Raw genomic sequence first — 26,850 nt, forward strand, 5'->3', positions numbered from 1 at the left:
CAGGGAGACAGGCTGCTTCTGGTCGGCGGTCGCGTTCTATGAAGTCTCTCGCCTCCCACCCCTCGGGCTCGCCACGCCGCTCCATTTCGAACATCTTTCCCCAGGAACTCGCACACTCCCTGCTCCGGGAGGCGGTCCCGGCAGGCAGGCAGGCAGGCAGGCAGGCGAGGAGACGGCATTCTCGGGGGCGCCCTGGGAGCGCCGGCCGGTCCCCGCTTCCCCGGCCGCCCGGTGCCCGCGGGCGCCTCTGGGCGGCGCTGGCTCCCGGCGCAGCAGCTGCTGGCGGTGCGGCCCAGGCCCGGTCCCGGTCCCCGTCCCGGTCCCGGGCCCTGGTGTGGCCGAGCTTCCCCGCTTCTGGGCCGTGGGGCTCGCACCGGGCCGCCCCGCGCTCCGCCCGCCCGCCGAGACGCCCCGGGGTCCCCGCGCCCCCGCGCCCCCGCGCCGCGCCGGCGCCTCGGCCGGCGGCCGGGGGTTATGAATGGGCGCAGCGGAAGCACCGCCCCCCCCGGACGTGACGCTCGGCCAATGGCAGCGCGGGCTGCGTGGATGGATGAGGTCAGCGCTGTCGTGTCGGGAATGGAATGTGTAAGTGTAACATTCAGAACCGGGTAACATTCGGCGACCGAACGCGGCGGTCGGCGGCGATCGCGCGGGGGCCTGCGAAGCGCCGCTCGGGGCCGGCACTGCCCGCGGGGAGGACGCGCCGCCGCCGTCACCCAGCGCCGCCGCCGCCGCCTCCAGCCGGGCCGCCGCGCGTCCCGGGGGCCGGCCCCGCGAGCGCAGGAGTAAACACCGCCGGAGTCTTGGAGCCGCTGCAGAAGGGAATAAAGAGAGATGCAGGGATTTGTGAGGTTACGGCGCCCCAGCTGCAAGATGCACTAGCCGGCTGAACCCGGGGATCGGCTGACTTGTTGGAACCGGCGTGCTCTGCACGGGAGTGTGTGGATGAGTTGAAGTTGCTTTCCCGGGGCTCGTTTTCCACGCTGCCGAGAGGAATCCGAGAGGCAAGGAAATCACTTCGCCTTGCCATTGATTGGGCATCGGGAGCTTTTTTTTTCTCCCCTCTCTTTCTTTTCCTCTGTCTTGTTGCATGCAAGAAAATTACAGTCCGCTGCTCGCCCGCCCTGGGTGAGAAATATTCAGCCCCGCTTTCTCCCGTCCATTGTGCAAGCCAAAGATGAAAGACCGAAGGGGAGAAAGTTAAAGAAATCGCCCACATGCGCTGGATCAGTCCACGGCTTGGGGAAAGGCATCCAGAGAAGGTGGGAGCGGAGAGTTTGAAGTCTTTACAGGCGGGAAGATGGCGGACTGGAGCTGAAAGTGTTGATTGGGAAACTTGGGTGATCCTCGTGTTTATTTACAACCCTCTTGACCCAGGCAGGACACATGCAGGCCAAAAAACGCTATTTCATCCTGCTCTCAGCTGGCTCTTGTCTCGCCCTTTTGTTTTATTTCGGAGGCTTGCAGTTTAGGGCATCAAGGAGCCACAGCCGGAGAGAAGAGCACAGCGGTCGGAATGGCTTGCACCACCCGAGTCCGGATCGTTTCTGGCCCCGCTTCCCGGACGCTCTGCGCCCCTTCGTTCCTTGGGATCAATTGGAAAACGAGGATTCCAGCGTGCACATATCCCCCCGGCAGAAGCGAGACGCCAACTCGAGCATCTACAAAGGCAAGAAGTGCCGCATGGAGTCCTGCTTCGATTTCACCCTTTGCAAGAAAAACGGCTTCAAAGTCTACGTGTACCCGCAGCAGAAAGGGGAGAAAATCGCCGAAAGTTACCAAAACATTCTAGCGGCCATCGAGGGCTCCAGGTTCTACACATCGGACCCCAGCCAGGCGTGCCTCTTTGTCCTGAGTCTGGATACTTTAGACAGAGACCAGTTGTCACCTCAGTACGTGCACAATTTGAGATCCAAAGTGCAGAGTCTCCACTTGTGGAACAATGGTAGGAATCATTTAATTTTTAATTTATATTCCGGCACTTGGCCTGACTACACCGAGGACGTGGGGTTTGACATCGGCCAGGCGATGTTGGCCAAGGCCAGCATCAGTACTGAAAACTTCCGACCCAACTTTGATGTTTCCATTCCCCTCTTTTCTAAGGATCATCCCAGGACAGGAGGGGAGAGAGGGTTTTTGAAGTTTAACACCATCCCTCCTCTCAGGAAGTATATGCTGGTCTTCAAGGGGAAGAGGTACCTGACAGGGATAGGGTCAGACACCAGGAATGCCTTATATCACGTCCATAACGGAGAGGACGTGGTGCTCCTCACCACCTGCAAGCATGGCAAAGACTGGCAAAAGCACAAGGATTCTCGCTGTGACAGAGACAACACCGAGTATGAGAAGTAAGTGGCTTGGCTGTCAGGCCTGCGCCGGTCTGCCCTGGGCCCTGCCCACCTCTGCCAGGTGTGCGGTGGGGGGACGGGGTGGGGCCGAGGGGTCCTCTGGCCTCTTCGCTCCGCTTCCCAGCCTGGGACTGAGCAGCCTGCTTCAGGCCTGTGGCTAGGAGCGGGGGACCGAGAGTTCGAGCTCCTCGGGCAAGCCCGGGAGCACTGTCCTGGGCCAAGTAGGCGACCATGCCTCCCTCTTGCTTGGAAACCCTTAAGGGCCGTGTCTCTTCTGTGAAAGGTGTGGGTCTGAACCGAGTTCGGAAACGGTGCTTCACCAGTGGGCGCGGGAGGGTGTCTGCGAGGAGATCTCGGGGCCCTGAAGGGTCTCTGAAGCCACCCACGGTCTGGAGACCTTCCCCCCTCCAGATTGGTAATTTATTTGCTTTTCTCAGGAGCAGGGGGACTGCTTTCCCGGGAATTTCCCAGCCTCCAGTTGTCAGATTTCCCTACACCTTAAATTTACGTTAGCGGTGGAAGTGTTTTAATGTAAGGTACTAAACTTTCTGTGCCCGTCTCCTCCCTACCTTCCATGGCATTGACTTTTGCAAAGGGAGACCTTAAGCTGATCCTGGCCTGTGATCTTTCATTCGTTCGTTCATTCATTCATTCATTCATTCATTCATATATATGTGTTTGTATGTTTGTATCCTGTGTCCTACCTAGGGAGAAACTGTTTTTAAAATCTGGGCCTCAGCCCCGCTTGCTGTAAACTTCAGTTGCTAATTTAGATTTCCCTTTCCCTTTTGTCTTTATTATTTGCATGTCAATTGGAGACTGTTACTCTTTGAATGGGCAGGAGATGCCTCCTTACCCTCTGTACTGAGGCTAGTTTTGTCCAGTTGCTAAGTAACTGAGTCGGATACTTTGTAGCCTTTCTTTCTCTTCCTTTTCCTAACTGTGGCAGAAAGTGACACATGGGATTTGGGGTCAAAGCTAGTTTCTACAAATCTGCTTTAACCTGAGCTTGGCGGGTCTGCTTCCGAGTGGATGGGGTCGGAGCCCCAGACTCTTCACTTCTATCTGGCTATGAAAGAGTGAGTGAGCTCCTACAGTGCATTTCCACGTTACGCCAGTTAAAAACCAGAGCAGCCTTGTGCTACCCAGGGAAGGAAGGGGGAACCTCTCAGCTGAGTACAGGAGGAACTGGCAGAGGTTGGCAGATTTTGCAATTGATTCATGAAGTGCAGAATAGGGGAAACGCTTTGCAGACCTGATTGGCACAGGAAGGACTGTAGTGGGAAGGCAACCCTGAAAATGAAAGGTTTGATTGTTGTCTGTGGATTTCCTCAGACACTCAGGCCTCTGTAGGAGTGGTTGGAAGGGAAATTAAAGTCCTCCTATACGGGAGCATAGACACCAAAGGAGAAAGTATCAAACACTTGGATTCCCCAACCCTCAACACCTCTTGGCCTTCCAAGCATAAGAGAACCCGAGGCTAGGGTCAATTATGAATTCAGATTTTACTCTTCTTCGGGGGGGGGGCGGTTATGTGTGAATGTTGAGTGCAGTTGCGGTGGATTAAAATTTTCTCACAAGAGAAACAAACTATGGTTAGTAATAAACTGCTTTGTTTACACGACATTTACATTGACCTATTCCTGTGGGTGCTTGTAAGAAAAAAAAAAATGCTTATAGCCTTTCAGGAATTCCTTTGTCTGGCTTGTGCTGGAGTAACTGGAGACGAAGTCTCACCTTTTGGTGTCTTCTAAAGCAGCCTCACCGAATTTTGTGGAAGGATCGCTGTGGTCCTCATTCTTCTAAAGGAACTGGAGCTGAGTTCTCAGGGTAGGAAATCTGAAGGATACTTTTATTTGGGAAACACCTTTGGTCCCATAACACGATCATCTTTTTTTACCCCCATATTCTCCCCAAATAAATATTTAATCTCTACATTCCCTGTTGAAGCTTTTTCTAGAGTATGAAGGAAGGAGGGGCTGGTTTGTAGAACCTCTAATTTTTGCCAATTAAATCTAACTAATTTTTGGCCTCTTTGGGATTGGGCTAGGAAATCTGACACCCACGCTCTTGCTTTGGGTTTAAAGACCACAAGGGGTCAGGCCCTTAGGATTGGGGCTCATTGGAAAAGTGGTCTTTAGTTAGCAAGCAAGTTTGGTCTTTTATCCCGAGCAGGGATTTCTTCAGCAGAGTCAATTCTGGGTGATTTTTCATGTTTCCCTTTTTTTTTTTCTTTAAGATTTTATATATCTATTTGACAGACAGAGATCACAAGTAGGCAGAGAAGCAGGCAGAGAGGAGGAGGAAGCAGGCTCCCTGCTGAGCAGAGAACCCGATGCGGGGCTGGATCCCAGGACTCTGAGATCATGACCTGACCTGAAGGCAGAGGCTTTAACCCACTGAGCCACCCAGGCATTCCTCATGTTTCCCTTTTGCACACTTTCCAGCTCTAACCTTGTTCAGGGGGTTGGGGTGGTGCTGTAGGATGTTCACGTTGATTAGCCTGGTCTACCTGAAGTTTTAACTCATTCCTCTCATTGGGTTATCAGAACCTGTGATCATTGAGAAACGGTGCTTGCAAACATGATTGTCTTTTACTTTTGACTCTGAAGTCCATGAAGATGAAGACTGAACCTGGAAACAGAGCGGCAGCGCTCATGCATCGTGAGCAATGGTGTGCTTTGCTTGGAACCCACAGCAACCCCTTTCCATCCTGTTTGTTGTGTTCTGGAAGTGAGTCTTGCATATATGTGCAATGTAGAACTCCAGTCTGGCGCTCCTCTCTCTCTTCAGGGTCTTTGAGAAGGACGTGATAGTGACGTTAGATCTGTGCAAGTCAGGGAAGTCTGACTTCTCATACTTGACTTTTGATTTGTTACCTCGGACGTTAGTTATCCTTTCGTGGAATGAGTTTTCGAGTCCTTCAGGGATGCTCTGTGCATCCATTTGGCAATGGCTTTTAAGAACACCATCAGTTTCCATCCGCTTCTCTTCATTAGCAGGTGCTTCTGAAAAGTCTTCAATGTAATTTGCTGCTACTAGCAGCCCACAGTATAAGTTTGCTTTGGACTTATGAGGTCTAATAATTAGATTGAAGATTTATGGCATCGTGGCCTAGTTGGGGTCCTACAGAATATACACAGGTGTACCAACTGAAAAAAACTAGTTGCCCTTTGTGAAATTTAGCCTTATGTGATGACGAAGATGTCACACTAAGTGGTTGAGGACTTCCATCTCATATGTGCTTTCTTGGAAATCGGACATTTACTGAAAGTATAAGAGTGGCATGGAATGAGAGGAAATACTTTTCTCTTGTAATAGCAACAGTTTTGAGCCAGACCTCCAGGATTATATTAAAACATCCATTTTCATGACACCCATAATTAATTTTCATCAGTTGCATATATATATATATAATTTTTAAAAGATTTTATTTATTTATTTGACAGGCAGAGATCACAAGTAGGCAGAGAAGCAGGCAGAGAGAGAGAGAGGAGGAAACAGGCTCCCTGCTGAGCAGAGAGCCCAACACGGGGCTTGATCCCAGGACCCTGGGATCATGACCTGAGCCAAAGGCAGAGGCTTTAACCCACTAAGCCACCCAGGCACCCCAACAATTGCATATATTAACAGATGTAGGTGATAGTGGCTAAAAAAAGTTGCTGCAGTGATTATATGATTTGGAATGAGGCTTTAGAGCAATTCTGTTTTTTCACTCCTTTGAGTTTCTCAGGCGTCCTTACGGGAACTACTCTGTTTTTTTTGTTTGTTTGTTTGTTTTTGTTTTTTTTTGCATAAACTTCATAGTTCAAATCCCTTCAAGGGGCATTATTGCGAAGCTTCAAGTTTGGCTTTCTGAAATAGAAGAAAAAGAAGGAAATGAGAGGTGGCTTCTATCTTTGACCCCTCCAAGGAGAGCAGTGGTGAATAATTTAAGCAACTCTTCTGGGAACAGGCAGGATTTTGTGCAGGCCTTTTTGATATCTTTTCCCATGTTTGCTGAAGCTCTACCTTACAATCTTGGTATTTTTAAGGGTCCTGAAGCTAAGTGATTGATCATTCAGCTTCCAGGATCCTCATTTTACAGGTGTGAAAACAGAGGGGTAGAATGTTTGCGGGACTTGAATTAAGGTTAAAAAAACTGATTGGTAGTAAGGGTGGGTAGGCCTGGGATGCAGGCCGTCCAAATTTTCTGCATTGACATATAGCAGTTTATTGTCAATTACAGATACACTTGAAAGCTCTCCAGCAGCTAGGAGATCATTTCTATAGCTGTTTCTTGGTGGGGGGGATTTCTCTTGGAATACTTTGGGGAGATGAGGAAGACCTTGGACAAACTTTCATAATAAAAACAAACAAAAACGACATGGATGCAGCATTCGTCCTAGAATTTCAGGAGTTGATACACAGCTCCATCCTCAGACTTTCAAATTCTTGCTCTCAGTCCAAACTTCTGCTTTTCATTGCTGACCGAGGTGTTGGTCCCTGGAGCTGTTTGACCTGTAGTCAAGGAAGGATGTTTTTGGACCTTTCAATTTGGCCCTAAGGGACTTAGGGAATAGACTGCGAATTAAGTGAATGATAAGGTGAATACAGGTGTGTTCATAGAAAAAGAAAATGTGCACAAGTGGGAATTGTAAATGATTATTTATTTATTTCCCGTCATCCCAGACCGTATCAGCAGACACCTCGAGCAAGTTCATGATGCAGCAGTGAACCTTACGGTGAATGTTTTCCTCCTCTAAAATGAAAGGTGGAAATCGTGCTTCTTAGGTTTTAAATGTAAAATATAAGTGCCTCTCCACGCCCCCCACCCCCCAGTTATATGATAGCACAAAAGCCTTTCTAAAATAAACCATACAAGCACAGTTTAAAAATAAAGATAGGGAACATTATGCAGAATTGTGAAATTGGCAAGTGTGTCTTTCACCCGTGTTCTGGTTCTCTCTGTCACCCCTTTCTTAACCTCCATCTGAACTTGCTTTCTGGAGAGGGCCTGGGAGCCTCATTTACAAGGAATTCCCCCAATAAAGGGAGGGGTGCTGGGTGCTACCTCTGGGGACATTTACCTGTTGGTTGAGTCTAGTTCAACAAACGACTTGGTTTAGAGTAGAATCTGACCTAAACTAGGTCATCCAGTGAATGGCTTGCTAATAGCGCCTGGACGGGCCCTGCCAAGGGGAGGCCACGTTGGTCCCCCTGACTGTGCCAGCAGGTCTAGGTGGCACACACTTGGCAGAGGGGAAGCTCTCACATCCTTGGTGGCGATTGTTGTCTTTGTCTGAAGGCCTATAACTCTGCCTCCCCAGGATGCTGCCAGAAAATGACCTTGAGTATACTAATAACCACACCAAAGGTTGCCCTTGGCCGTCCTGGGCTGCTTTGCTCACAGCCACCCTGCAGGGTGTCCTGCCAGGCCATTTTACAGGCGTGGACACTGAGACCAGCTCCGGGGAGGTGGTATGTGTCCTGCGACACAGCTTTGGAAGCAGCTGAACTGAGGCTACAAACGGAGCTTTTTTGTGCCGGTTCCCGTGTTCTCACGGAGGCCTGCCGCCCTCGGACTGAACCAGGTCAGGCTTAGTGGTCACTGGCTTCCCCGGTCTCCCGAGCGTGTTCTGTGTTGAAACGCGAACAGTGGGCTCGTGTTGCCATGAGCTCGATGACTAACTGCTTTTGCTTAGAAACTCTTCCACTTGCGACCAAGTTCATATACGGAACAAGGACGCCCTTAAAACTGGGAGGTCTGTTGCGTGCCTGTGATTTGAATTTACCTTTATTAGCTCATCTCAGCCTTTCAGCAACAGGGTGAGGTGGGATAAATCCTCTTTTTCCAGGTTACAGTGCAGGCTTGGAGCGGGTAAAGGAACGTATCTGCTGCGTGAATCGAGGCGTTCTAACTGGGGGTCTTGGGTTCCCGAGTTTGTTCTTTTTCCCTCTACAAAGTGTTACCACCTTAAAGCATCGAATGAAATTTCCACCTGTTCCCATGTTTTTTATTAGTGGGTTTGGTGTGTTTCAGGTGTTTGTGTATCATCCTTTTTTTTTTTTTCCCCACTGCTTTTTATTATTTTATTTTATTTTTAAAAAGATTTTATGTATTTGACAGAGACAGAGAGAAGGAATACAAGCAGGGGGAGTGGGAGAGGCAGAGGGAGAAGCAGGCTCTGAGCAGGGGGCCTGATGTGGGGCTCAATCCCAGGACCCTGGGTTCATGACCTGAGCTAAAGGCAGACGCTTAATGACTGAGCCACCCAGGCGACCCCCCACTGCTTTTTAAATACATGTTTCTCAAGGAAAAACTTTGGCTCAGAGATGTGATCAAGGTGGCCTCTAATTTTGAAGCATTGAACTTACACTCTTCCCATTATAACTTTGCCTGTGCAGATTCTGATTTTAATTCTCTCCTAGAGCTCCTCTAAGCAACGTGAGGAAAAGGACTGTGTGTGACCTTTGCCCTCACCCATCGTGTGAGCCTGCACAGGGTTTGCCCCCCTGGTTGCAAGTGAGCTGTGAGCCGGGACAGGAGTGACTGTTGCCCTAGGTAAACAGGTAAACAGTGTGTTCCGGCAGCAATGGGAGACCCAGTGGAAGATTCCATTTCTGACAGAATGGGCTGGGATTCTGGAACACGCCACACCACGGCTCCCCGTTCCTCCAACTCCCTAAGGGAAAACAGTGCTTAGAAAATTATAGAAGTTAGTTCCTTTGTGGAAAATTGGGAAAAGAGAGAAGGTACAAATGTTAAAATAATTTTTTTCTCTAATCCCCTTGATAAGAGCTCCTGTTTTCAGAACTAACCAGCATGATTAAGCTTCTGTGTCGTTGGCCTGTTAGAGCATACATCTGTGCCTTCATGATTATATCATTCTGTCTCTGTGTATCCAAGTACCTTGCATAGATGTGATAATTATCATTTAATTAATAGTAAGTAAATAATGAATTCAACACATTTACCTGAAGAGCCTTGTTTGTGTCAGACGCGCAGGCATTGGACCTGGGGCTGTAACACTCTTGACCCTTCTTCCCATTCTGGTCTGTCGGGTTTGACTTCAAATGTATTTTTGCATGTTGCTTTTTTCTTACCATTATCCAAGCACATTTTCCACTTCTATTAAATAGGAAAATCCTATTAAAATATTAAAACAGGATTAAAAAAGTAAAATATTAAAATAGGATTTTAGTGGCTGCATTTTTTTTTTTTTAACAAACCCATAGTTTGTATCATGGTTTATTTAACCATTTATGTTTTCTTAAGAGATTTGTTGTTTCTTATTTTACATTTTTGTTATTATATAAATAAGGTTTTTTCGTGGTTTTATTATTATAATTCTTTATATTTTTTATTATTGTAAGTAAGTCTGTGAAGACTCTCCCTTGAGTATTGGGTGTTTGTCTTTGCCCTGAGTTAGGTTGCACCCCAGCCCAGTCTTTGTGAGAGGAACAGCTATTTCTGGGGTGAGGCTGAGCACCCATTCAGTGAAGTGCCATCATGAAGTGACTGCTTAGATAAACATTTGTAGGTGTTAATTGGTCCTGCAGGGGGTCTTTGAAGCTCCCACAGCTTCTGTTCCCTTTGAAGTTTTGTTTTTGCCTGAGCCAAAAACCTCCTGGTGTGTCCGTGTGTCCTCCAGAGCAGGCCCCCTCAGCCTTCTTTCTCCTCACACCGTGTGGCCTTCCCGGGACTTCGGAGTCTGCAGGCCTACCCTGTGGAGATGTCGCTCCCTCATCCAACTCTTCATCAGAGCCCTGGTGCCATTTTCCCTGTGGTGTTTGACTCCATGGCGCCCCTGAGGTGAGTTGGGGCAGGTCGCTTGAGCTCTGGGCATCCAGTTCAGGTCTGGACTCTTAAGTGTGAACGAGCTCTTCTAAGTAGTTTGCACACCGAGACTGAAAACCCAGCAAGCAGTTCATGCCTCGTTGTGTTCTGGGCTTACTTCGCATCTCATTGCTTGAGCCGTCAGGCCCTGTGTGGGGATACACGTCCCTGTTCTGTGTCCCCTCTAGTCTTCTTGGAAAACCTCTAGAAGACAGCCTGGGACCCTGGGCTAAGGAAGGAAGTGACCCCCACAGATTCCTGGACGAGGTGCTTAACCTCCGCCTCAGTTTCCACATCTGCAAGTGGAGATCGAGACGCTTGCCTCACGGGGTCATGAAGGGGCTGCGCTGAGGTGGCCTGGATGAACATTCCTTGTCGATGCCAGTGTGTTCGACAGGGTGGTGGTGGTGTTAAAAACCATCTTCCTGCTTTTTTCTAATCAACCATAGTGGTTTGCCTAGTTTCATAACTTGGCTCTTCTTAACGAAGCCACAGAAGTAACTCTGTTCCTCTCTTCCTTGGTGCCTAATCCCCGGGAAACCGTGGTCAGGCCCTGCAAGCATTTGTGTCCTTGGGCCTCGGAAAGACCTTCAAGGGACCTCCTCAGGCTGGAGCTGGCAGGTGGCCTGGGGGAAGGGAGAGGGTGGCCTCTGGGGTAGGCAGGCATTTCCTCCGCGAGCCCTGGTCGGCTGCTCGAACAGCGCAGGCTACCCCGCTTGCACTGGACTTGGGCACCCTCGCCGAATGAGGGTGACATTGGATGGCCTTGTCATACGAATGGAGCTCAGTTCCTCATTAGCCTCCCTGGGCCCTTTCGGCAACCCTTTAGGTGGCAAAAAGCAGAAAACTACGCAGGCCACTTTATGTCACAGGATTTATGTGCAGGGATGTGGCGTAGACAGCTGATCTGGAACCACTCCATCAGGTTTCAGAACTCAGCACGATACCTTTCTTCCTGCTCTGGGCCTTTATATCGCCCTTGGCCAGCACCACTGTCCCTGTGTGAGTCTGCCAGCTACTGCCCAGTCTTCTCTGAAAACTCCTGTCCAGGCCCAGGGAGGAACCCAGCCTGGTAGACTCTACTGGCTGGCCAGCGTGACTCCTTCTCAGGACAGCCGTTCCTCTGAGAGCACGTCTTGGGGATGGTGGTGATCTCACCGGTTAAAAGACTGCCCTGCCACAGCCACTCGTGATTTCATTGGCCATCCTTTTGCAAAGAACAGCCTAAAGTTGTTTCCTGGAACGGGGGACTGTGGTTAGGGGAAGTTGGCTGTGGCAGGCACTGTTGAAGCCATATCCTGTTGGCATGACAGAGTTGAGCCTGGTTGATGATCATGATAATAGCAGTAGCAACTAATACTGCTTCAGAGCGTTCGGTGTGCCTGTTCCTGGGCAGTATCTTCTTCAGGCTTTCTCCTCTCCTAGCAGCAAGGTACGCATTTTAGGGGCATACCAGAGACGTAGGACCTTTGCAAGTGACTTACCTAAGAGCGCACAGCTGGGCTAGGAACCAGGCCCGGCCTGGCTGCGGAACCTGCATTTCTTCCCACATCAGGTACCTGATGGTCTCTGCGCAGCCGGACTGGATGTCCCAAAGGCCCCACACTCACAAGCAATAGTGGGTTGGACCAAGGAGCACTTGGAATTCTTCCCTAGGATTTATTGAATCTTACTGTAAAGGGACAATTCTTTCTATTTCATTTTTTTTTTTTAATTTAAATTCCATGAGCCAACACAGAGTACATCATTAGTTTGGGATGTGGTGTTCCATGAAGGCTCGGTCCCTTAGAACACCTGGTCTTCATTGCGTCCCGTGCTGTACAGGCACAGTTGTCTCCCGTTCTGTGATCTGGTTTCTCAGCCCACAGATCAGCAGCAGGACATCTAGAAAGAGAGGAATTCCTGCAGACAGATCTAGGAAGAAGGGACAGCTGGCGACCTGAAGGAGAGGAAGTAGGCCAGGAAATGATAACATGTTAAAGCCCAGAAGGAGTCAAGAAGCATCGCCATTTGCGAGCCGCTGGCCCAATGCCCAGGAGCGTGTCCTGTCGAGGTCCCCCCCCCACCGATTGTGGCTGCCAGCCGAACCCTACTGCCTAGCGCCTTGCCTGTCCCCTCCCAGAGCTTTCGTAAGTATTTGATGAGCTGCACCACAGTAGGGCGGTGACCGTGAGCCATCGTTCCTGTACCCTTTATAACTTTTATAACCCTGATGGTTGGAATAAAAATAGTTCGCTGCTCCTAAGAAGAAGGTCTCCATTTGAACACTTGTCTGCTAAGCCCAGCAGGCTCCCCAAGGGCTCTAGAGAACGTGGGGTGTCCTCTGAGTTAGCACTGGTGTTGGCTGCTAACTCAGATTTCTTGGGTTTCATGACACATATCAGGACTTTAAAGTTACGAGAAACGAAACGTTTCCTGGTATTGCGGTGTGGGCCCGTGACGGGGGCTCCTTCTGATTGACTAAGACCCAGAATGACTTGGGCCGTGGGCTCAGGTGAGAGGGTGGCCCTGGGCCAGGGCTGGCGCCAGGGGTGGCACATGGAGGTTGGAGACTGGAGAAAGGAAGTGCCCAGGGGAAGGGAGGGGGCATCAAGTCTCTTACTTCGGGTTCGTCCTGGCAGGCACGTTGGAGCATATAACCTTACCTTGCTTTGCTTTTTTTCGCACTCCTGGGGGTGCCCAGGATGGGAACTGATGGGTGGAGGTATAAAGTGGATTTCACGCTTCCTACATACAGTCCAGCACCCTGACAGATTGGTGGAAGTCATCCACAGCACTGACAAAAAAACAACAACAACAGGACCGTGCCCCTAGCCTAGCCGAACTTGCCTTGGAGGCTTCTCAGAGTCCATTCACTTGATTATCAATATGGGATGGTCCAGTTCCCCCTCTGTGGCCATCCCTGGCTCCGTGGCTGAGCCCTAGTCCTCCTCCTTCCTCTCCCCACATACCCTCTTCTGCTTTTCTTGGAAAGCCATCCCCCTGCTCCTTTTTTCTTCTTCCAAAGTTATTTCCTGATGCCTCAGTCTTGGTGCGATTCTCCTGATACCGTGTTCTAATAGAACATGGGATACTTGGCTGCGGCTTTGGTTTTGTATTCATTTAACTATTTTTCTCTTTCCTTAGTAGATGGTAGAGGGGAGGATTCATGTTTGTTTTTCCTTTCCTCGACAGTTACCTACTGAGTGTCTACCTTGTGCAGGCACTGGGGATTCCACAGTGAACAAAACATACCTGCCCTCCAGATGCTGGCTGTCTCGGGCCACCAGCAGTGCATGTATTAGAAGGTTCTAGATGCTGCCAACGAATGTAGCACATGGAAAGGCATAAGGCCGTGGATCTCAACCTGGGGAGTTTCTGAAAATGGGGTCTGGGCCCTCCTGGTGGTCAGGTAGACCCTCGAGAGTTGAAGTTCCCAGGTTTTTGAAAAGCTCACTAGGTGATTTGAGGGCACTGTGAGAGTGGGGGGGAGGGAGGCTTTTGAGTATTAAATATGGAGGGGAAGGAAAGCCTCATTGGGAAGGTGGCATTGAGTTCAGTGGCCCTTCTGTCTTCACAGCTGAGCAGCATGCCTGACCTAGCCATATCAGGCACTCAGATTTTGTTGGGTCCGTGAAAACAGTTTCTGTTTCTTTGACCGATAGAAATATTGCCACAGCTGACTGTGGATGCAGAGTACGGATTCTCTAGCAGAAACGCTCTGGTGTACCCCATAGGCCTCCACACACGCCCTCCAGGTTCATTGGATCATTTGCTGATTTATCCGGAGTTTCTTTTCATTTTTATTATTATTATTTTTTTTTAATTTTTAGAAAAAAAATTTTTTTTCTTTTAAGTAATCTCTACGCCCTACATAGGGGCTCGAACTCAAACCCAGAAATGAAGGGTCGCACGCTTGGCTAAATGAGCCAGCCAAGTGTCCCTTTCATTTTCACTTTCTTCCAATAAACTTTTTAACCCCCAAGGTAGTTTTTTTTTCCTTTTCCTTTTTCCTTTCCTTCCCCTTTCCCTTTCTTTCCTCCCCTCCTTCCTTTCTTTCTTTCTTTCTGGTTTCTTTTTACTGTTTTGTTGGATAAGAGCATCAGTGAAACCAGATTAAAATGAACTGAAGGGGTTTGCTGCCTAATACGAACCCAAAGAATTTATTGCTATAGGGGAGACCATTATGATCTTTTTATTATTTAATATTAACAGTCTGTAGATATTGGGACTTTCTGTCCCTCCTTCATTGCAGTTTTTCTCCCTAATAATTGGTTGAATATAACTTTTGGCTTGCTTTTTTTTTTTTTTTTTTTTTTTTGCTCAGGTTACATCCAGATTCTGTTAACTGCTATTGAAGCATTGCCCCAGAGTATATAATAACATAGTGCTTAATTGAACTATCAGGCTCCTAATGAATTCATACTGAGATTTATCATTTAATTAAAGAGCAAAGGGGGAAAAAAGCAAAGGGAAGGTGTACGATTGTTTCTCCCTCTGGCCTCCATTTCCTGTGTTTAAAATCTCCAGGTTTGTTTGTGTTAGCTTATCTATGGGAGATCCCATGCAAGTGCTCAAGGTGTGGTAGGTAACATGGAGGCTGTACTCTATTCCAGTTACTTCTGATAGGTCTTAAAAATTTATTCAGTTTTGGTGGCGGCAGTCATACGGCACTTGATTAAATATCAGTTATGTTTTATGTTTTTTACAAAGCTCGGTGAGGTCATTCTCCAAAATTATTTCTGGATCTCTCTATGAAAGCCAGTCTGAAAATCTAATCACAGGGAATCTGATAACTGAAATGCTTTGGCTTTACCGAAAGGCAGAGAATAAATTTTTCTTGAGAACACCATATCTTATATGCTACATGCTCCCTTAAAATTCACACTGTGTTAAAGAAGCTACCTTTAACCAATACCTTTCACGATAACTATGTTTTTAAGTACGCAGGTGTAATATTGCAAACAGGTAAATGTAGGACAGTCCTTTATTGATTCGAAGAGTAGAAATGTATAATATTTTCTGTATTTAGGTTGTAGAATTATAGTGCATTAAAAAAAACAGCATTTTATCTTAAGGTAAAACTTAAGTACCTCGATGTTTAGTATAGTTAAAAAACAGTAATATTTTCCTGTATTTACTTTAGATTTAGCCAGGTGTAAGAAGTGACCCAAGTGGGATAAAAGAGGCCAAAAGTATTAAATATCAAAAGAAATCTTTTCTTTAAAAAATTGAGATATAATTGACATCTAACAGTGTATTAGTGTTAGGTATATAGCATGATGCTGTGTAAGTTTTTTTTCTTGTGATGAGAATTTTTAAGGTATTTCTCAGCAGCTCTCCAGGATGCCATACAGTACTATTGACAGTAGTCAACATGCTGTATATTGCATTCTTGGGACTTACTTACCTTATAACTGGAAGTTTTTACGTTTAGACCGCCTTCGCCCATTTTGCCCATCCCCCACCCCGTCTCTGGTTCTTTGTATCTATGTTTTTTTTTTTTTTTAAGATTCCACATGTAAGTGAGATCATACTGTACAGTATTTGTCTTTCTTTCCCCCTCTCTTTCACTTAGCATAATGCTGTCAAGGACCTTCAATGTAGTCGGAAATAGCAAGAGTCTCTTCTTTTTTGAAGGCTGCGTAATATTCCGATGTATAGCTTTACCACATTTTCGTTATCCATTCATGTGTCAGTGGACACTTAGGTTGTTTCCATGGCTTGACTATCATAAATAAGGCTATCAAACTAAATCCTAAGTTTCTATAAAAATAAGCTAAGAATTGAGCATCCTTAAATCCTAAGTACAAAGTAGATATTCTGTGGGGGAATTGGTGACTGTTTCATCCTCCTTGGGGCTCAGTTTCCCTCATCCGGTTTTCTTATGCAGAGACGTAGTAGCTCATTGCTGATTGTGACTACAGTGCATGTACATTTATGTCTGTACATTGGCCACATGTTTGTCTGAGGAGACCAGCTTGGTGTTCAGTCATGGTATCAGATGGTTTTGTCTGGAGGGCAAACAGTAAGATCATGGAAATATCTTAAAGCTTCAGTGTAACTCTTGCATTGTATAGATAAGGAAACAGAGATCCAGGGAAGTTGGGCAGTTTGCCCAAGGTCATGTAGTCCGTTGTGACAGAATGAGGAAGGGAAGATACATCTCTTGACTTTCAGCCAAGTGTCCCATGGAGATTATGCATGTGGGCTCTGGAGAGTAGTGGCTTGATTTTCAGCAGTTGCCTCTGCCACTAACTCTGAAAACTTGGGCACCTTTCTTCTCTGCTTCAGTTTTTGCACTGATAAAATGAGAATAGTAATAATTCCTCATAGTGTTGTTCTTATGAGGATTACATGAATAACATACATAATTGCTCAGAATGGTGTTTGGTACACAGTAAGCTCTCCATGAGTAACCACCGTTCACTATTGTCATTGATTTGATCCATTAAAACGCATTAGACGGGTATCATTTCAGACTTAGCATATGTGTTTGTCATTGTTTTCATTTTATTTCTTTTATTTGACCTGTTTATAGCTCATTGTATCGTAGCATGCCATGTGATACAGTAGCTTGCCAGTCATATAGATGCTCAAAGTGGTTTGGCCCAGAATTCTAGCCACTTGTTGTAACTGTTGCCAACATACAGTGGATTTTCATTTCAAGTCATTAGTATGACTTTGTGTCTTTAAAAATATTCTTTCTCCTTTTACAGAAGTATTCTGTTTCCCACTAGTTCTGTGAAGCCAAGCAATCACATGGGTCTTCTTGTTCTTGCCTCTTGAAAATGCATTAAAACAGTGACAGATGTGCCAGTGGGATCACCTGAAATGACTTTCAGGTGATTGTCAATGCGAGATACAGAAGATAAAACTAGTTTTTCTTCTCCAGCAATTCAAGTAGCCAGCGGGGGGATCCCATCATGATGGGGGTACTTAACAAGTTAGGAAGCAATAGCAATGATTAACTTTCTACTTGGCTGTTAACAGTTGATGACTTTTCCTTTAGGATTGCATTACCAGCAGCAGCAAGGCCTGTCCTTGATGATAAACTTCTTTTCCTTTTTTTTTTTTCCCTTGATGATAAACTTCTAAAGGCGCTCTGGGTAAACATTAGGGAGGAAACCGTAGCCGGTGTTTTGAAGGTCTGGGAGGGTTCAGACACAGTGTAACTTGCGTGTTCATCCTTTCTCCCAGGGAACACAGCTGCCGTTGATAGACAAACACATCGCAAGAGCTTTTCCATAGTACCATTTTTGTCACCAAATCCAGATGTGATCTGATTCCTACTGGATTCCACACGGTAGCTGTGATTAGGATATACCGTGGGTGATATCCAGTCCCTCGGAACTTCATCATATCAAAACAAACAAACGAATGTGTTAGAATGGTATTATACCCTTGTCGAAAATCACAGAATCACACAGAGAGTTCTCTAACAGCAGCTTTTGCAGAAGAGGCTCTGGTGAATGGCTCACTAAGTGTGAGTAAAGCCTTCCGCCCGCATCCCAAATTTGATATTGCTTAGTCCGACAAAGAGCAGGCATATATTTCGTGCACAGTGGTGACCGTGAGCCTGTATTTGTATATGGAATAAATACTCAAAATCCAGATTTTTTTTTTTTTTTTAGAAATATTCCTCAGTCAGGTGTAGGATATGGTTTTCCGCTAAGAATCATGGTGCTCTTTTTAAAAACACTACTTCTACATGGGGGCTTAAGTGGGTAGGAGAAGAATAAATGAAACAAGATGGGATTGGGAGGGAGACAAACCATAAGTGACTCTTAATCTCACAAAACAAACTGAGGGTTGCTGGGGGGAGGGGGGTTGGGAGAAGAGGGTGGGGTTATGGACATTGGGGAGGGTATGTGCTTTGGTGAGTGCTGTGAAGTATGTAAACCTGGCGATTCACAGACCTGTACCCCTGGGGATAAAAATATATGTTTATAAAAAATAAAAAAACAAAAAACAAACAAAAAAAAACCCACAAAAAACCCACTACTTCTTTCATGCCCCTTTTCTTGTCCCAATGTCTTCTTATCTCCTCTCCACAAAATAAAAACCACCTTTCTCCCAGGAAGCTGACTTGTAGATTCAGATAGCAGAGAGATAAAAAAAAAAAACAAACCGTATTGTATTTCCAATTAACTCATTTAATTAGATGAGGTGAATTAATTGGATTTTTTTTTTTTTTTTGACATGTCTCTGAAAGTCTAAAATACTAGCTTTTGGATTTCCCAGGTAGGGTGGCTTGGATGCTTTGTCACTTGGCTCCTACTCGGGACCTGGTGTAAGACCTGTCATTTGAAGGCTGTCATTTGAGTCCCCCTTGGGGGTATAAAAATGGTCTAGTGATTTTTCGGATAGCAGAGCATCAATCAGCGGGCTGTTTGGCCTGCCCTTCCTTCTGCCCGGGGCTTTCTCTGGTTATCAACAACCTCATCAGCAGAAGGCTCCATTAAGCATTTCTCTGTCCACATGGGGCAGGTGAGATGATCATCTAAGGGACTCTGAAGTTCTTCTCCCCCCATTCCCATTCTTTTGCCCTATGTAATTTTAGCGGTCTGGGCATGCAGACTTTGAGGGTCCTCCTCCTGTCCTGTCATGACACAGCCTAGAGAAAGTCTAGCATTTAGACTGGGGCAGTTTTCAACCTTAGGTCATTCTCCCTTGCATTATAACTACCTCGTTTTTATCTCTCTACTTTTCTATACCTTATGGAGGCTTATTCTCCTCCATCCCCTAGAGTTCACCCCCCACGACAGCTGTTTGCTTGACAGTGCCTAGTAAATGTCACCGTATTTGATTAACTTGTCATCCTCCGTTCTTGAAGTCTAGAAATTACTGAACCAAAACGGATGGAGGAAAGGCTATGGTATATTCTCGAATTCTTCATCTTCACTGAACGCTTCTTTTAGCATATGTCTTTTTCAAACACAGATCAAGAGGGCCAGACCCCCTCCATGCTAAACAAAAAATTGGGATCAAAGTATACAGCATCTCCTTCATGGTGGAAAAATGCAGCTGGTAGGCTCTTTCTCTCTACCATGTGCCTCTAAATAGCTTTAATTACAAGCTATTGGGGAATTTCATACTTTATATTCTACTTTGAATCAAATTGGTAAGTCCGCTGTAAGTTGTAAGTTGGTGGTAGTCAGATACAAATCAGGTAGGTCATCATCCCGAATGTCAGTCGGCTCCTGGAGAACAGAGACGGTGTGTATTTCTTTTTAATCTGTTTCCCTGGCATCAGCACAGTTCTGAGCCCGTAGTAGGTCTTCAAGAAATATTTGTTGATTGAGTGTCTTTTGGTTATGGTGGCCTGTTAGTGCAGACTAACTGAAAGACTTCTGGAACTGAATTCCTTGAATTCTTTAATTTTGTTGGGAATCAACAAACCAAAGGGGATGTTGATTTTTAGGAAAAAACGTTTAGACGAATTTGTCCTTTCTGTCCCCCACCTTGAGGTTCCACCTAGTAGGAGTAAAATTAGAGACTTAGCAACATCAGGTGATGACTTGCAACTTTGAAATAACTGGTGTCTTTGATGGTCATTTTAGCTGTGAGTAGGTTCCTGATTAGAATTCTGTAATATCCCTGAAAGCCTGCTTTATGGAACTTGAAGTGCCGCACATGGTCTAGGAGAAGCCTCAGTTCTTGGCCAGCTTTCATTCCTGTTGCTTCGAAACTCGCTTCGTTTTGGGGGAGGAGACGGAGAGCGTGAAGTCATTGTAGAGAGTCGCGGTGGGTCCGGGCACCTCCACCGGGAAAGGACCGGCGGCACCTGCCATCTTCCACTGCACTCGCAGGAGGGATTTTCCCCCATTCTTCCTTTCTCTCAGGGGCTCTCTGGCGGTTATCAGGGAACCAGCAGAGGGACGTTGTGGCTGTCTGAAGGCCTTGCCCCCGGCCAGAGTCACACCACCTACATTGTGCTTCTTCCTTTCCGTTACTTTTATTTTAATAACAAACTCTTCCTCCCTCTCATGAAGATTTGTACTCACAAGCATGCCCAAGCACACGTGTGTACACACACACACACACACACACACACACACTCACACACTCTTCCTGTCCTGTCTCCCCCTTATCCTTCGTCAGGCCTCCTCCTGCCATTCAAGTCAGGCTGTTCAAGCTTCTAAGAGTTCTCATCTTGGAAACTCAAGTTTACATTTAACTTTGAAGATAGAGTTACTCAAGGGTGACAGCGTAAACCACAATCTGGTGATGTTTTGGGGAAAAAAAATTATTTTAAAATTCAGATTGCAAGTTGTAGAAGTAATACTTGAGCAGTGTTCCAAGTTCATGTGTTACGGAAAGTGAAAGTTACCTATAACGTGTCCCCCATTTCCTACCTTTATATACATACATATAATTCTCTTCCTAATTTCTTATCTTACTTACTTAGTTACACAGCAGGCATTCATATCAGTACATACGGATCTCTCACTTTAACAGATGAAGGTTAGATATAAAAATCATACACAGTTTATTTTTTTCCAGTTAACTGAGAGACCAAAGCCCAGTAATAGTAAAGACTTAGTCTCCTGGAGAGGAAGGACTGAAAGCTTTGCCTTAATCAGGACAACTCTGAGATTCAGAAGAGAGTTGGTGGAAGTTGGGGCATGACCCCTTCAGTTAAGCATGATTGGGAAAAGCTTTGTCAGTATTCTTTGTGGAAAGTCAGTAGCCCCATACAGTTGCAAGCCGTTTCACATTCCTTCACATAGTGCTTTCAAAGTGTCTGTTTATTGTCTCTCTTGGCACTCGCGCGTGCAAATCAGGACTGACCGGACTCTCCAGAGAGCGAGTCTAGCACCAGGGCTGATAGTGAGTCTCCAATTTCAGCAATAGCCAATAAGAAGACAAAAGCAGGGCTCCTGGGTGGCTCAGTGGGTTAAGCCACTGCCTTCGGCTCAGGTCGTGGTCTCAGGGTCCCAGGATCGAGTCAGGAATTGAGCAGAGAGCTCAATGGGGAGCCTGCTTCCCTTCCTCTCTCTCTGCCTGCCTCTCTGCCTGCTTGTGATCTCTGTCAAATAAATAAATAAAAATCTAAAAAAAAAAAAAGAAAGAAAGAAAACAAAAGCAAAGGGGGAGAATAGTAAAAGAAGGAGACCACATTTTCCTCATTTGGGGACCAAAATGCTGGGTGCTGAATTTTCACTTTCTGATTAGAACTGACAGTTGAACAGATATGATTTATTTCTGAGGTTGTGTGTCCATTGCAAGAATGATACAGACAGGAAGAAGCTGTCAAATTTTAGTTTGTTCTTTTTCTCTGTCTCCTCCCACTATTTTTTTTTTTTTTTTAAAGCATGGCTATATTAACCAGATATTGGCCACTGTCTGACATGTCCTTCTCTGGTAAGTGTTTGCAGATCAAGGCTGCCAGAGATCACCATGCCAGAAAGAACCACCCCACAAATCACTTTGCATTTTTCTGATGGAGCAGAAATGAACCTGGTTCATTCCATCTCAGCAGCTTTACCCAAAAGGCTCAGAAAGGACCACTGGTTTCATAAAAGAGGGCTGATGTGGAATCTGTTTCAATATGATGCCATTAAGATATGTAGATTTTTCCCCCCTCACCTCCAGGTTTTATATTTCCATGAACATTGGCCTTCATTTCCCCCCAAATGAGTCTGTGATAACCTTGTTTCTATCCCTTGTTGATTTCAACTCTCAAGTAATAAGCAAGGGATAGAAACAAGGTTATCACAGACTCATTTGTGTGAATGATTCTGGGAATGTCCTTTTTCTCAGCTCAGCGGGAGAAGAAGGGGTGTTCCACAATTGTGTTTGATACATTTACTTTCTACCTGCTGGCTTCAAACAGTATTAATTTTTATGTGCTCGTTGTGCATTGTGTTTAATTAAAAGCAGTTCTGTTCGCAGAGGTACTTGTAGGGTTTTTTTCCCCCTGAAATGAATAAAACAAATAGGCATCTGGTATTTGTTTTGTATAACACAATCCCCATAAAATGAAGAGTAATAAAACATAATTATCTGTAAAGGCTTGTTTTATAAGCCTGAGAATGGGCTTGTTTCTACCAGGTTTTTAAATTCCACTCATACGATAAAGACTCTCTTTGTACATTAATCCATAACAGCCGTAACAACAAAAGCTTCCCAATTACATGTGTGAATTCAACTTATCTTTTATTAAACAAATGGGTTTCTTTTTTCCTGTTACAGTGTGCATGATAAAAGTTTGTAATCACATTTCTTGTCCTCCGACACACTAGGTCGAAGGAAGGTTCTGTATTCTGTTCAATGGGTATAGCTTTAATTCTGGTTTTTCCCTATACTTAAATAATTTTGTAGTCCCTTATTGAATTTGTTAGGCCTCAGACCACTCTGTGGATTCCAAGACCTTTCAGAGAAATACACATCAAACTTCTGCCTATAGAAGTAAAGTTTTTTCGTAAAGTTTGTGAGCATTCTGATCCTTGGTTAAAGGATCTGCTAATTATTTTGAGAAGTGTGCTTATCATCCGAAGCTAAGATTTTAAGCTTTAGTGTGTGGATATCTGATGAAAGAAATCTGGCTTTGTAGCATTTGATTTAATTTCAGGGTCGGGATCCCTTCTAGGAATGGAGGAACCCTCTCATCAGAGACAAAAAATAATTCAGAATGTGCGAAGTATAAAAATTATTAATTCAGTGGTAGAGTTGCTGTCCGATTAGACGGCAGTGCTTACATCCCTGGGGGCTCCCGTTCCCAAGACTGTTTTTACTGTTTCTGTCCAGGGCCAGGCACGAGCCTTGAAGTGGCAAATTCATCCTCTGAGGTTGTGTGTCCATTGCTACGAGAATGAAAGAAGCAGTAACAAACCCATGCAGCACTGTATTTCACGATGACAGTTTTATGTGGTTGTGTGATGTTGCCGAGTCTCGTATGTGATATCGACCCCTTTCTTTTGAATCAAAGCACAAGAGTTTTAAGGGAGGAGGGAGGCTTCGGCGAGAATGGACTCAAACACACAATCAAGCCCCTGCGTGGTCATCCCATCCTGCCTACTATTATACTCATGGCTCACAGGAAGTGGAAGTACATATATGTGATATTTATAGCCAGTTTGACGAGTGATTTCTAATTTTAGATTTCTAACCTTTTTTTTTTTTTACATGATCCTTTTGCATTGAAATCGCACCGAGATGTTCGTATCATTATGAACACGCGCCGCATAAAGTAGACACAGCTACTTGATCTCTCCTTCGTGTTGGCATTGGTCGGAGAATGGGTAGCTGAAAATAAGAGCATCAGTTCCTCCTCGGAAGAGAGGCTGAATATTCCAATTCGAGATCAGTAGTCACTTTGTATGCTTTATTTGAAATACCATTTTTGAACATACTTGGCAACTTAAAGTGCCCAATTAAAAAGCACTATGTAAAGAGGAAGCCTGTGGACATGCAATTAGTCCTTGGGATTTAGAGCGTTTCCTTAACGTGTGGAAGGCCGTCATATGAAATCGCTGGACACAATAGCTTTATGCCGGGTGCTTAAAATAGAAGGTTTTCAGGATGGATTATTTCTGTCCTCTTGGTCCTAAAATGGCTTACCTAAAGAGACTCCCAGCTCCATAAAAGTACCGGTGGTGTGAAAAAAATTCGGTGGTGTGCTTTCATAAAATTTTAGGCAGTTGATGACTACAACTAGCCACCTTAGTGACAGGTAATCTTGATTATACAAGAGTGCTTAAGTTGGTGGACTCTGTTTTATTTGATCCGCAACCTCCTCCCGCCTTTTATTTTATTTCATATTTTTCAAGAGATGAGGGTTGGGTGCTGGAGAATTGGCCAGATTCTGTGCTCTTCCTTACTAAAAAACAGAGCCTGCCTGAGTAGAGCCCGATGAGCTGTATATTCTGAGATTATTTATAGTGTTTATGATAGACCCCAAAACACAAAGCACTTAATAGCCTTCCTTATTTACAAGTCAGATTCATCTAAGGGGTATTATTCTTTTATTTTTCTGGTGCTTGAAGTGCTCCTTTAATATAGATTATTGGGGAGGATACACAGGGACACAGATTTGTTGGCTAGGAAAAGGCAGAACGGATAAAGCTTTCCCTTCTTAAAGCTCTGCGACAACCAAAAAAGGTCCATTTTATTTAAGTACAAACACTGCTTTTTTGTGTAAGTGAAGTCACTCGCACACACACACACACACCTAACATAGGATAGGTGAGTGTACGTGAACTGAGGCGCTTATGTCCCAATTATATAATAGATGCATTCCATTAAAGTTTGCAGTCAAGTGAATGTCTATTAAGTGAATTATTTTTCCCTAGTGACTTCTGTAAAAATAGCGCTGTCTTCCACGAGGCTGTGAATATCGTATGTTCTCATGTTCCACTACCAAGAAGAAGGAATAGAAAGGAAAAGCCCTTTAAATGCCATAAATATAAAGAAAACACTAAGCTTCCTATAAAGCTTCTAATGACACCCCAAATATTGCCCGTGGTCGTTAAGTGGGAGTGTGTGACTTTAATGACAAAAGGGCAAATACGCAGTTAGCATCCCAGCTCAGAAAGCGGTACTCCCTTCCCTCCCCCTCCTTCCCAACGTTCCCATGGGGGAGAGAACAGTCACCGAGGTTTTAGCAAAGAGGTTATTTTAATAGTCTCTGCATCCTGTCTACGTAGAAACCTGACATCCAAGTTTTGTTTTGTCAACTTAAAGATGTGACTTGAAAATAACCTCTTATTAAACATTTCATCCTAAGGCCTCATCAGTCTGTTACAATATCTTTGCAAGAGGAGTGTTCGCTATGTTATTTAATGCTCCACAGCGGACACATCCACACCCCCTTTGCAGTAAAATGTTTTCCCCCAGTTCCGTTCGGTTATCTGCTGTCGTGAGGCCACGTGGATTGTCTGAGGTGCTGTGCGTTGGGTCCCCTGCCTGAACGCCGGATGCGTAGGAAGCACTAACCGTGTATCCTGAAGGTGCTGTGCTTAACACACGCTCTATCCTCAAAAGCTCCGCGTCTCCATTTCACAGATTTGGACAGTGAGGCGCTCAGACTTGCTAGATGACTTGCCTGGAGTCACCCAGAGAGTGAGAGTCAAAATTGGCATTTGCCCTCCACTCGGATTGGGCCCTGGAAGCTGGGCACTTAACCTAGTGCCGTGATCTCCGCTGAGCCGTGTTTCCAGAGTCACCCGGGACTGTGCAAAGCACTGCTGCGGGGAGACTCAGCCCCTTGAGGAGCTGGACCCTGGGCATCCGTGTCTTGAAGCTTTCACAAGTGGCAAGCCGGACAGTGACTGAATCGTGTCGTATGCCCCGCACAGTGTCTGGCTAGGGTGTTGAGGGCCTGGATGATCTGATCCTCACCGCCCGGAGCCCGCCTTCCAGTGAGGGAAACGCGTGTGTGCACACCCCATCCTGAGCAAGGTGCACGAGGACGGGCGCTGGGTGGCCTCTTAGTCTGTTCCCGCTGCTCTTACAAAAGGCCATAGCCCGGTGCCTTATAAACACCAGAAGTGACTTTCTTATGGTTCTGGAGGCTGGACGTCCATGATCAGGGTGTCGGCACGGTCAGGTTCCGGTGGAGGGCTGCTTTGGGGCTGAAGCCTGCTCCCGTCTCCCCATGTCCTCACATAGCAGAAGGCGGTGGGAGGGGTGCCTCTTTCTTAAAGGCCTGGATCCCACTCAGCAGGTTCCACATTTGTACTTGAATCGCCTCCGAAAGGTCTCCGTCTCCCAGTTCCATCATCTTGGGGGTTAGGTTTCAACGTACGAATCTGGGGGGTGTTGGACACAAACATTCAGACCACAGCAGGAAATAGCGACTGTGCTCTGTGATGATTCTGATGAGAAGGCTTACAGCAGAACAGGCAGCATCTAGGACATAGTCAGCAAGCACTGTGGACGCTGGTTCCAAAGATGCTTTGCGTCCTTCCTCTGTAAACCCTACAGTCAATTACCAGAGAGCCTTGGTCCAGCTTCTCTGAAGATTCCAGTCAGGGATCTTGAATCTTCTCCCTTCAGTGTGTCTGGGACAGCTTGGGTGATAAGACTGGTCATTTTTCTATTTCTTCGTTTTTCTCCTTAGAAAACCTCTGTTGAGCTGCTTGCTTCTGTTCTGGGCAGTGAGGACACCAGCGTGGGAGGGGTTCTTCAGGGGCCAAGTAAACGAGTCTGGGTTAGGAAGACTCAGGTTGAGGTATCGGCGAAGGCTTAGGCAGAAGGCTGATCTATATCATGATTCTGGGATTTGGTTCTTGAATTCTTTGTACTCAGAATATGAATTAAGGCCAGGCTGGCTTTGACAACCAGAATCATTCAGCACTTATGGTGACTGTTGGGTGATTGGCAGCATTATAAGATATATTCCTAACAGTGGGGACCTGATGGAGGGCATTAAATAATACAGTGTTCTCTGTAAGTATCTTTTAATTGGGAAGAGAACTGTTTTGTAGATTTATTCATTGGTGCATTGAAGATACATTTATTAGGTGCTTTATGTATGTCAGACTCATTCAGAAGTCTAAATTTCAGACTTGGTTCTTTGATCCCTAAGTTGAGAGCTTAGCTAAAAGTATCGTTATCTTTCAAAAAATAATTCTATCAAATTATGCCTAAAAGGAGACGGAAACGCTGTCTCTCCATCCCCCCCCGCCATTGATTGGTCTTGTCAGTTTTAGGAGATATAAAAATTTCTTGAGCTGAAAGTACCACACTCCACAGGCA

The 26,850-nt window shown here is 45.8% G+C and overlaps 1 protein-coding gene across 1 annotated transcript in view; it reads left to right on the top strand.

The window, feature by feature from the left end:
* Positions 1–650: 650 nt before the first annotated feature.
* EXT1 (exostosin glycosyltransferase 1) overlaps positions 651–26,850 on the top strand; it is a 282,585-nt gene continuing 256,385 nt past the window's right edge. The window contains exon 1 of the mRNA XM_044245058.1: positions 651–2,348. Within this exon, the coding sequence (XP_044100993.1) occupies positions 1,387–2,348 (962 nt within the window). The 5' untranslated portion in view covers positions 651–1,386. The remainder of the gene's footprint in view (positions 2,349–26,850) is intronic.

The sequence above is a fragment of the Neovison vison genome, chromosome 4, assembly GCF_020171115.1.
Source record: "Neovison vison isolate M4711 chromosome 4, ASM_NN_V1, whole genome shotgun sequence".
Lineage (NCBI taxonomy): Eukaryota > Metazoa > Chordata > Mammalia > Carnivora > Mustelidae > Neogale > Neogale vison.